Source organism: Portunus trituberculatus, chromosome 47 (genome assembly GCF_017591435.1).
Source record: "Portunus trituberculatus isolate SZX2019 chromosome 47, ASM1759143v1, whole genome shotgun sequence".
Classification (NCBI taxonomy): Eukaryota; Metazoa; Arthropoda; class Malacostraca; order Decapoda; family Portunidae; genus Portunus; species Portunus trituberculatus.
The window spans coordinates 36,058,551-36,071,383 of NC_059301.1; the positions used below are offsets into that span (position 1 = coordinate 36,058,551).

A 12,833-nucleotide genomic window follows, 5' to 3' on the forward strand; every position below is an offset into this window, starting at 1 on the left:
CCACCTTCACAAGAATCAGCACCCCCTGAACCACTAGTGGAGGCCATGGTGATAGCGAAACTCGCTAAACAGCGAGGATGGGAGCACAAAAAATGAGTTCACACGCTAGATTAACACACATAATAGCTCAAGTGTCGAGCGGGAATGCCGGAGGCACTGTGGGGCTGACGTCACGGCCAAACAGACACGCGATTGACTCAGAGCGAGCGGGAGGCGGGACAATTGGCTCAGAGCAAGCGGGAGGCAGGACAGTGTAGCGCAGTACATTCGCTAAATATGAGAGAAAATCGCTAAACTTGAGGGCTTGGCCTTTTTCCAGACAGTCGCTAAATAAGGGTTTCGCTAAGCTGGATTTTGCTAAATTGGGGCTTACTGTATATATATATATATATATATATATATATATATATATATATATATATATATATATATATATATATATATATATATATATATATATATATATATATATATATATATATATATATATATATATAAGGTCCCGAGTTACGTCAGAGTTACGTTCCTGAAACATGACGTAAGTCGATTTTGTACGTAACTCGAGTTTTGTACTTTCAAAGCATATTATCGAGTTTTCAACCATTAATTTTTTATGGTTATTCAGGTAAGTAAAAGGTTATATTGTTATATTGGTATATTATTTACAACTATGTAGGAATATATTGATTAGGGCCGCGAACGCGAAGGACTGCAGGTTGCCGAGAGGGGCGGCCTGAGGCCGCCAGGAGGGTGGGCAGGTCGAATGTTGTGATGCCCAGGGCGGACAGCTGGGAGCTTTGTGGAGTGCGGTAGGAGTAGAAGCGTTATATAAGTAAAAGGTTATATTGTTATAATATTTACAAGTATGTAGGAATATGAAACACAAGCTTGTTTTTGTTGTTGATTAGGGCCGCGAACGCGAAGGAATGCATGTTGCCAGAGGGGTGGACACCTGAGGCCGCCAGGAGGGTGGGCAGGTCGAATGTTGTGACACTCAGGGCGGACAGCTGGGAACGTAGTGCAGTGCGGTGGGAGTAGAAGCGTGGGCAGCGGGGCAGGAAATGCAATAGGAAAGGGCAATAGGGATCAGCAGACAAGCGCAGACGGTGCAAGTCAGCTGCGAGTGTCCTGTGGCCCAGGCGAAGGCTCCGGAGTTGTTATTGTTGTGATAGGTGCGTGAGCCCTCAAGGTCGTCAACCTCCCCGTTGTCATGGTAACGGGCTTCCCATTTTCTTCTTGACTCCCTTACACACAGCTGCTGCCTCCCTTCTCATGTCTTTTAATTATGTCCACTTTTTCTTGTAGTGCAATGGTTTTCCTTTTCTTAGCATCACTGCTATCACTCAGGAGTTTTCTTTTTGGTGCCATTGAGCAAGATACTAAGATAGTCAGCAAACGCAGATGTAGGAACACTCTTGCCAGGGGCAACGGTGTGATGGAACTGAGGTACGTAGAGTGTTATTGTATTCAAGCATGAGGTGGGCGGTGTGGTGGATAACCATTAGTGACGCCTGGCGGCCAACAATAACAATAAACCCCGCGCTTTACGATTAATAAATTTTAAATTTTTAAAATCTTAAATTGCCTTATAGTGGACTGACGTAAGTGCGAGTTTGACGTAACTCAAGACCGACGTAACTCGGGACCTTACTTTATATATATATATATATATATATATATATATATATATATATATATATATATATATATATATATATATATATATATATATATATATATATATATATATATATATATATATATATATATATATATATATATATATATATATATATATATATATATATATATATATATATATATATATATATATATATATATATATATATATATATATATATATATATATATATATATATATATATATATATATATATATATATATATATATATATATATATATATATATATATATATATATATATATATATATATATATATATATATATATATATATATATATATATATATATATATATATATATATATATATATATATATATATATATATATATATATATATATATATATATATATATATATATATATATATATATATATATATATATATATATATATATATATATATATATATAAATATATATATACACAGTATATACTTTTTTATTTTAACATATCCTCTTACACTGAGTTGAATGTATCTGTATTTTTATACTTATGTTTTCATTCTGCTTTTTACAGGTTGGTAGAGAGGGGAAAACAGAGCTATGAGATTTGCAATCCCCCGATTTTGGAGGGAACCAACTGATCACTCAAGCAATTTCTTTTTCTGTATGGTAGACCCTTCCAAACGTCGAGCAGGCAAAAATGCGCCTGCTATCATATATCCTGACCTTCTGTCATCCATTGTGCCAGTGCCACACTGCTCTGAGCTCCCCATACCCACTCCTCCTAAGAGAGAGTAATCTACAGTATAAGCGTAAATCTAGAAGAACTACTCATTTCTAATGTGTCTATTGTCTCACTGGTGTAATTCTAGAATAAATAAATGCCATCATTGCATTATATGTCGTTTTGTATCTACTTTGTTCAAGTCAAACTTCAAATTTGCCACTTTGTCCCTATGAGAATGGGTAAATTTAAAAAATGTCATTACCCTGGACACTAAAGCAAAATTAGAAATGAATATAAGTGTTTTTTCATGTTTTCTAGACAGCAAATAAGAAATAACAGTTTCAACTCAAGGACAAAAGCTTTGTTACACGGTGAATTATCATTTCAGGAGGTGTCTTTTACCTCCACTTTACCTCTGAATGCTACACTCTTCAATATATATAACTGCACTAAACCTAAAATACATACTGGTAATTTTCTTCTTAGGTACAAGTACATATGTCTAAATGTTCTATCTTTCACTACAAAACTGCACTAAGCCTGAAACACAATACTTCCTTGTTAAATGTGCCTGAATACTATACCTTCTACAAAGATCATCTAAACAGTAATCTCTTAGGAACACACTATAGAGAATTTCTATCCTTTTTGCTATAGACTATTTGCAGGTTTTAGCACTTACCGTTTATCTTGCAGAAATTCTGTGGTGAGGTTGAGTCGTAGCCTAACAGTTTTGAGAGATTGGAAAGGGAACAGTTTGCAGAAGGGTGTAAGAAATCGAGGACTCCAGCAAATGTGAGGGAAGGCTTTGCAGTATTGCCACAGCCGCTTATTGTGCTCAAAGAGCCACTGGTGACCCTGTCCATAATTCAGATAATGATCTGCAAAATTATAAATCAATTTAAATATCCATCCAGTCATGTATCTACAGAATGTACTTAGAATTATTCAATAAAATCTACTCCCATATCTTTGTTGTACTGTACTATTACTATGTCCTCCATGGGTAAACTCCAGTGGCAGTTCTAGACCAAAATAACTATTGAAGCTGAGGTAGGGGCCAATGTTTTTTTTTTTTTGTTTTTTTGTTTTTTTGTTGGGGGGGCCACATATAGGGTCAAAGCAAGCCAATATTTGAGCATTTAGAATGTTCAATTTAGTGTATTTAAAACCAAAACAAAATTATCTGTGCAGCACAGGGATCATAATAGGGGCCACGAGCAACTTTACAAAGGCACTGGCCACTGTTGGCCCCTGTTTAAAACCACATATAGTAAACTCCCTTTGAGGAAATCACCATAATCATTACTAATTCAAATAGGTTTCTAGCACCTACGCAAGTCTCTAATCTTTATGCACTGTAAGGCACATAGACTTTGCTTTTTGTAATAGTATTTCGATTTCACACTCACTATGGATGTCTGTGTCATATAATTTCTTTAATCCTTTTATAACATGACCAAGTATATCTACAGCACCACAGCCCCTTCCCAATAATACTCACCCATCTCACTATAATCACAGTTGAGGAGATGGTGGAGGTTATGCAGCGCCTGCTTGGCTGCCGTCCCATGCCGCACTTGCTTGATGTCAAAATCCATCAAAGGCTCATAATGGTAGTATGTTCCTGGATGGCTTTGCAGAACATCACCTAAAACCAAAATAATATAACAAAATAAAACAATGAATAAAAATATTATTCAACATTGTCTTCACACCACTATTGGCAAAAAAAAAAAAAAAAATATGGATATGACATATGGAGGAAAACACAAGAAGGATGAACATCAGTTACAACACATATGAGATTCATGAGTCATCCCGCTAAGTTTGGCCAACCCTTATACTCGTAATACAAATTTTAAGATTTTAAGCGGTCTAGGTAAGTAAGTAAGATGTTCCATACCACGGATTGTTTTAGTCCACCTTTTCTGCACTCCTTCCAGCATTCTCGTCTTAAGACATCTTGTGTTCCACAGATGAAGAATAGTCTAATAATGGTCTTATGTGAGGGGTGAAAAGAGGTAACATAAATGAAGCCTCATTTATGTTACATTTATGCCTCATTTAACTGGATTTCAAGATGTTCTCTGCCACTCTGCTCGCTTTATGCATTATGTTAGCCACATGTTGGTGGAACTTCAAAGAAATATCACTAAGACACCCAAATCCATGCATGGCAGCTGCTTTAATTGATATTACCACATCCAGGGATGTGCACAGGGTTGTAGAGCAGCAGGGGCTCAGAGTATTAAAAGGGCAGTTCAATTCCATGCGAGTGTGCAAAGCGCGTGAGCTAAAAAAAAAAAAAAAAAAAAATGGCATTTATTTATTAACTAAAACGCATAATATGGTTTATAACATTACAGTCAGATTATGCTGATGACTGGTTTTCATTTACAATCTGATCTAGCTAACTGACAACTTCCATTAGCCGTATCATAACAGAGCTAGGTCTCCCTCAGCAATGAAAGGGACCGCACAAATGAGTTCAGCATTATTCTTCTCTAAGGTTCGGTATTGTTTGGGTTTTATCCAATACTGGTGCCAAACCGGTACTTTTGAAATGGTGTCCGGACCAGTGCTTAAAGAATAGAAAACATTCAAACCTTGTCCAAAAACACTGCCTTTTTATTTTCAAGGCATTTTGTGCGTGCAAGTTGAACAGAATATCAATTCAAATCCCTAGATAATTGACTATAAATACAACTAAGACTAAGAAATAAATTAACCAATATAAAATCATATTCAAAGTAATCTGACTGGAGTAAATTTACTCATCATCACTGGAGCATGGGACTGTTGTGTACGATAACTTCTCCCAGGGATTGAGATCACAGTGACACAGTCGTCTGGCACCACCGACGGTGTCCTCAGCACTGTCCTGTTCAGCGTGAAGTGTATGGCCTTGCGGTGACGCTACTGAAAACGCCTTATCTATAGCCCTGTTCTGACCACCCTGCTGCCCCCCCCAACCCCCACCTGTGTTCGCCTCTGCTCCTTTACTGTTTGGCACGCAGACATTTGCTGTTCATTCACAGCGTGCAGGAAGACACAGAGAGGAGCAGTCATTGATTGAATAAAAGGTTCACAGGTGAGGCTTTAAAATCACAATGTTAGTATAACAGGCTATTCTTTCTGTAATACACATTTCTGTATACGAGAAAGACCTGGAGGTGGCTGATCACAGCAGATCATAGCTGACCATACACCACTACTGCTGACTACTACTGCTGTATTGGGGCAAATAGCTCACTTACCTAAATAAATGTAGTGCTTGAAGTTGGCTAACTGTAGGACAGAGTTGAGAGGGTCATGTGTCAGTGACAGATAGTGCCTGCCAATCAAATGCTGTTGGCGGAAGGGTACATGTAGACCCGTGAATAGTAAAGGGCATCTCTGAGACCTAATAATTATGTATTTCAATTTTATTCTATCCTGACATCTTTCAACTAGACAGGGCAGTCTATGCACAAAAGAAACTTAATAATTCATAAAAAGAAAAAAAAATGGGCTTAAAAGGGCGCTTTGACGAGGGCAAAAAAGGGCGGGAGCTGAAGCACCCTTTTGGGTCTGTGTGTGCATGTGCCTGACCACATCATCAAGTAAGTAGTGACCTGAAATACCCAGTAATGACCAATCAATCTTAACAGCACACACTTGGATGAGTTCATCTTAAGTCCTTAAATGGTAGACATGATGTAAAATATTGATGTCATGTTGACATGATGTTATTTCTCTCAACAGACAAGGACCAGGGGAGACACGGGTACAAACATAAAGCTTAAGATCATCGGCAAATATTTTGACTGTAGAAGTAAGACTGTGATTAATATAATTAACATACAGCAAATATTTTAACTGTAGAAGTAAGACTGTCATTAATATAATTAACATAAGTAAGAAACAGGAGAGGGCCCAAAACAGAACCCTGAGGGACTCCACTAAGGACCTTTCTAGGATGGCTGAGTTGGTTATTGACTCACACACACATACTTCTGTTAACCAGAAATGCCTTGATCTAGTAAAGTAATTTAACCCTGATTCCAAGACTGAATAGCTTGTCTAAAAGAATTGAGTGACACAATGTATCAAAAGCTTTCGAAAAATCAAAAAGAATGAAGTCAACATTAAAGCCTTGATCCAGACAGGAAGTAACATGATGGTAGGTTAGAACTAATTGATCCTCAGTTGGTCTGCCTGGTCTGAAGCCAAATTGATCTTCATTTAGCAAGTTATTAGACTGGGTGTAGTCATAGATAAATTTAACTAAAATGCGTTCCATTGTCTTTACACAGGTTGAAGTTAAAAAAACAGGTCTGTACGCTGCTGGTCAGAGCGGAAGGCGCGGTACCTGTGACATCCTGTGAAGGAGATTAATGACACAGAAAATGTTTCAATGAGGGTATTCACCTAAACTAGTAATTGATAGAATGCCCTCGTGCCTTCTTGACCTTTCAGAGTCTCTTGGGAAGTGAATCACCAGGTGGTGGAGATACTGAGCGTCAATATTGTCCCATATGTCTTGAATAGTGGCTTGGAGGCGTGGGAGGGAGGAGATATCTCTCTCCTTTAGCTTCAGTTTTATGTACACCCAGAGATTTTCTAAAGGGTTAAGGTCTGGCGAATTTGCGGGCCAAGGTTTTAAAAGGCTGACATTGCAGAAATCAAACCAGTCAACAATTAACTTTGCCGTATGGCACGGTGTACCATCTTGCATGAAGGTATCAGCATTGCACTTCTCCATACACTCATCTAATTCATCCAGAATTAGCTCAAAGTACAGTGGTACCTCTAGATACGAAACCTTCTATATACGAAAATTTCATTTTACGAAATGATATGCGAAGATTTTTTCGCTTCATATTACGAAAAATTACTCAGCATACGAAAGATACAAACCAAAATTCGAAATTCCTGCGTGCAGAAAATTTTAAAATTCTCGCCATTTAGAAATTGAAAAAAAGAAAAATAAATAAATACTGTATTTTACGGCACTTTTGTTTCACCACTCATTACGTATTTGCTAGAGCACTCACCACAAATTTAAAACTATGTAAATAAAAACACCAGAGGTAAATACGTATACACAGTGAAACAGTCCATCTCTTCTGGTTTTAGTGGCGGGCGACGGCATGTTTTGGACCTGTTGTTTACATTACGGAATCACTTGTCCGATTGCCGAAACTGAACACGTCAGTGCAGCAGTTCGTATTTTTCTTATTTTGTAATCGTGCTTCACAGGCTTTATCATTGTGAATATAATTCACAAGTGGAGTTTTGACTCTTGCTTAGACGAGTAAGTCATTTGGATGTTCTATTAATAAAAGTATAAAGGCACCTGGCATGTGTGTGCGTTCGTGTGCATGTACGTACTTGTGTGATGCTATGAGACGAAGGAGCGGGCCATTTTCTCCACACGCCGGGTAGGCTACAGGTAGGATTATGGTATTGGAAATACTTGTAACAGCTAATAATAATGATTTTAAGTGTTTCGTAAAGTTAAGTGTTAATGTTTCCTGCCTTTTCTATATTTTCTGCCGTTTGCCCTCCTCCTCTGCCGCCACTTTCGCTTTCGGACATCGTCTCACTCGAAAGGTAAGGTTCCACAGTTTCGTATCAGATCACCCCTTATATAGGGGGTGATCTAAGTAACTAGTATCTTTTGGAAAAACTCTAATTAGTGGACCTTACCTCTTTCATAAATGATACAAAAAATCCAACATCTATAGTTTATTGTACTAATACTATTTTTCATTTATTTTACAAGTTTAACATTTTTCGTGATTATTTTTTCCAGTAACATACCGGTACGGTTCATCCCCCACCTCACCCTACTACTACTACTACTACTACTAAGTGCTACTACTATACACACACACACACACACACACACGGCCCGGTAGCTCAGTGGTTAGAGTGCTGGCTTCACAAGCCAGAGGACCGGGATTCGATTCCCCGGCCGGGGGGAGATATTTGGGTGTGTCTCCTTTCACGTGTAGCCCCTGTTCACCTAGCAGTGAGTAGGTACGGGATGTAAATCGAGGAGTTGTGACCTTGTTGTAGCGGTGTGTGGTGTGTGCCTGGTCTCAGGCCTATCCGAAGATCGGAAATAATGAGCTCTGAGCTCGTTCCGTAGGGTAACGTCTGGCTGTCTCGTCAGAGACTGCAGCAGATCAAACAGTGAATTACACACACACACACACACACACACACACACACACACACACATATATATATATATATATATATATATATATATATATATATATATATATATATATATATATATATATATATATACACACATATGCGCTACTACTACTACTTCTACTACTATATTACTAATAGGCTACTGCGGGCTTACCGATGAATGTGGATCCAGAGCGCCAAGTAGTGATGACCAGACTCCGTACAGGTTTTCCCCCATACTTTGGCACGAGATCTTCTATACGCCTGAGGGAGTGGAAAAGGGCATTCTCTTACTCAGATTTCACACACACGCGCGCGCCCGAGCACACACACACACACACCGCGCTCCGTGGAGAACGGACGTGCCTCCTGCGCATGAACGGCATCTAAATAACACTCCACACGCTAAGCAATATGCTTGAGTGAGAATAGTTATTGCTATAGAGGGGCGACCAGAGCGAGGGAACGAGAGTACAGAGTGAACGTAGCCTGGTGACGTGTACATGGGAGTGATCGGAGGTGGGAGAACCTCCACACTCCAAACGACAGAGCGGGAACCCACAAAGGACAGCCATAGCAGCCGCCAACGTATCCAACCACACACGTAACTACCAGGCCTGGCCCCCAGTGACCACACACCCACATGTTCCCAGGAAAAGTAAGGAAAAATGGATAGACCGGTAAGGAATAAATTACCAAATTCAAAATATGTTGATGAGGCCCAGGGAGCAAAACCGAAAGTGGCCAGTCAAAGCATGAGTCCAGCTTCAACAGGGGCAACAATGCAAGGTAGATTGGTGATGTTGGAGAAGAGATTTGAGGAGTTAGTGAAGGAATTAAAAGTTCAGAGGAGTGAGGAGGAGCAGGATAGAGAATTCCGCAAGGCTTTGAAGGAAAGAGTTAAGAGACTGGAGGAAAATGAAAACGATTGGTGGATGAGAATGCGCATTTGAAGGTGGAGGTTGAAAAATACAAGAGACGGTTGGAGGAGAAAATGGAGAGAGTAGTAAAGGAGAAAGATGACTTTAAGGAAATGATTAGTGAGCAGAATGAAAGGCTTGAAAGGGAATGGGAACTGAAGAAAACACAATGGACTGAGTCGAGGGAAGCAGAGATGGTTGGATTACAAGAAATAATTAAAGATCAGTTGAAGGAAGACAAAAAAGAAAGGTCCAAGGAACTGGTTAATGTAATGAAGAATAAGGAAACATTGATAAGGAAATAGCAGAAAAGAAGAAGAGTGTGTTAATATTTGGGATGAAAGAACAAAATATAACATATAAGCCTAAGAGAATTAAGGAAGAATTGAAAACGGTAAGAGATCTGTTCAAAAATCTAAATGATGATGAAAAAAAAGACCTACAAGAAGAAGTGGAAGAGATCCATAGACTGGGTCCGTATAAGGAGGGAGTGAACAGACCGATTAAAGTAGTACTGAAGTCACAACAATCTGCGGAGGATGTCCTATATAGAACATCAAAGTTAAGAGAGATAGAAGGTTGTAAAGAGGTGTTTGTGAGAAAGAATAGAAATGAGGAAGAGAGGAGAAGATATAAGGAATTGGTGGAAGAGGCGAGAAGGAAAAATGATGAGCGGTCTGAGGAGGAAAGAGAAAAGTTTTTTTGGAGAGTTATAGGAGAGAGAGTCAGAAAGTGGTATGTGGAAAGAAGGAATACGGAGGAACCCCTAGAGGAGCAGTGGGTGGACCGTAATGTATACTAATATAGATGGGATACTGTCAAGTAGATTGGAATTGCAAGACTATATGATAGTGGAGAAGCCTGATATAGTGTGTTTGACTGAGACAAAATTGCATGAAAAACAAAGATAAATTTGGATAATAAATATAATATATGGAGAAAGGATAGAGAGTAAAGGTGGAGGAGGAGTTATGATTATGACGAAGAAATAAATAAATGTGGATAAGGTTTGGTATGGGAAGAACAACGCAGAAGTGATAAGCATAAGGATAAAAAGTGATGGAAAAGAATTAATAATCATGGTGACCTATGTACCTCCTAAAACAAATTCTTGGACATTAAGGAATACGACAATATGATCAAGGATACTTTACAGAGTTTGGAAAGTGTATTATCTGGAAAAAGAAAGGTGATACTAGTAGGAGATTTTAATTGTAAGGAGGTGGATTGGGAAAATCTAGTAAGTGGTGTTGGAGAGGAAGCATGGGAGAGAGATTTCTTAATCTAATGATGGAAAATATGATGGAACAGAGGGTGAAGGAAAATACTAGATATAGAGGAGATGATGAACCGGCTAGACTGGATTTGGTGTTAACAAGAGAAGTGTACCTATGTGGAGATATACAATACAAGTGTCCTTTGGGAAAGAGTGATCATGTGGTTATGGAAATGCAGATAGCAACAACACAGCGAAGGAAGGACGAGACATACAGGAGTGGTAGATTGAATTATAGAAAGATGGACACAGAAAGTTTGAAAAATTATTTCAGAAAATTAGATTGGGAGGAGATGTTACAAATCAGAGAAGTGCAAAAGAAATATGAGATTTTTATGAAATATTATAAAGAAGGAGTTATGAAATTTGTACCAAAGTATAAACCAAGAGAGGAAGGAAGAAAGGATTGGTTTAATGCAACTTGTGTTAAGGCTAAGGAAAAGAGAGATGTGGCTTGGAAAAGATGGAAAAGAGCAGGAATATACTAAATAAGGAGAATTATAGAGTGGCAAGAAATGAGTATGTGAGGGTAAGGAGGGAGGAAGAAAGAAAATTTGAAAAAGATATTGTAGACAAGAGTAAGGAACATCCAAAATTGTTTTACAGGTTCATAAATGGTAAACTTAAAAGAGAGTCCATTGAAAGATTAAAAGGAGAGCAAGGGATAGTAGATGACCCTAAGAATATAGCGGAATTGCTAAATAATAGGTTTCAGCAAGTATTTACTAAAGAAACAATGTTTGTAAAGCCTCAGAATGTACAAGGAAATGTGCACATGGATGACATTAAGATACCTAAAAGGAGTTATATAAAATGTTGGAGGAACTTAAAGATGATAAAGCGATGGGACCAGATGAAGTTTCAGGAAAATTATTGAAGGAGTGTAGAGAAGAATTGATTGATCCATTATATGATATTATAAGGTGCTCATTAGAAACAGGGAAGTACCAGTAGAGTGGAAGAGAGCTGAAGTGGTGCCCATTTATAAGGGAGGCAGTAAGGAAGAGCCTCTTAACTATAGACCTGTGTCTCTAACAAGTGTGGTCGGTAAGATTTGTGAGAGGGTGATAAAGAAATATTGGATACGGTTCCTGGAGGATCATAAGTTATTATCGGATCATCAATTTGGCTTCAGGAAAGGGAGGTCATGTGTAACAAATCTACTGAGCTTTTATTCAAGAGTGGTTGACAAAATACAGGAGAGAGGGATGGATGGACTGTGTATATTTGGATTTAAAGAAAGCTTTTGACAAGGTACCTCACGAGAGACTGTTATGGAAAGTAGAGATTTATGGAGGACTGAAAGGAAAAGTGTTAAAGTGGATGGAAAACTACTTGAGATGGAGGGAGATGAGAACGGTAATAAGGGATGCAAGGTCGGACTGGTTGGTGGTGGAGAGTGGAGTCCCACAAGGCTCAGTGCTGGCACCAATACTTTTCCTGGTACACTCAACCCTCGATTTGCCGGACTAAAAGGGGGGAAGGCTTGTCCGGGAATGGCAAATGTCCGGCAATGGAAAATGTGAGGTCTATTGCCGGACTTTACCCTATACAGGTTGAACCCCGCTTTAACGGCACGCGATTTACCGGAATCCCGTGTTTAACGGCAAAAATTTCCGGTGGGAACATAGTGTTGTCTTTAACGGCATTTCGGCACCTGCACCAGCTGTACCAGGAAGTTGGAAAATAAATCAGACGTTTTTGTTCAGAAAACAAAACTGAGGAGAAGAAAGAGACTGTGCACCAGATGTGGAAGACAAGAGAAAGAAAAATAAAGAAAGGCAGGATCAGGAAGAATAGAAGTAACAGGAGGTGCCGAGGCAAAGGCAAAACCTCCGACGACCATCATCATCATCATCATCATCATCATCTCACCACGTGGGGCCGTAACACATGCCAATGCCGCCGACACACATCTGTACTGTTTTTTTTTATTAGCATTTACCTTACTGTAGATATATTGATGGTAGCACAACACTCGTGTGACGCGGCAGACTTGTTTACAGTCCAGTACTAGACGTGTATGTCCGCCCGCGCTGCCATCTATAGTGCCCGATTTGCGAACTTTG

The 12,833-nt window shown here is 38.8% G+C and overlaps 1 protein-coding gene across 6 annotated transcripts in view; it reads right to left on the reverse strand.

Moving 5' to 3' along the window:
- LOC123498072 (carbohydrate sulfotransferase 5-like) overlaps positions 1–12,833 on the reverse strand; it is a 92,222-nt gene that overhangs the window by 16,183 nt on the left and 63,206 nt on the right. For all 6 annotated transcript variants that reach the window (XM_045245168.1, XM_045245170.1, XM_045245172.1 and 3 more), the window contains 3 exons: positions 8,744–8,832; positions 3,881–4,027; positions 3,059–3,257 (listed from right to left, as the gene is read on the reverse strand). In XM_045245168.1, coding sequence (XP_045101103.1) covers positions 3,059–3,257; positions 3,881–4,027; positions 8,744–8,832 — 435 coding nt within the window. The remainder of the gene's footprint in view (positions 1–3,058; positions 3,258–3,880; positions 4,028–8,743; positions 8,833–12,833) is intronic.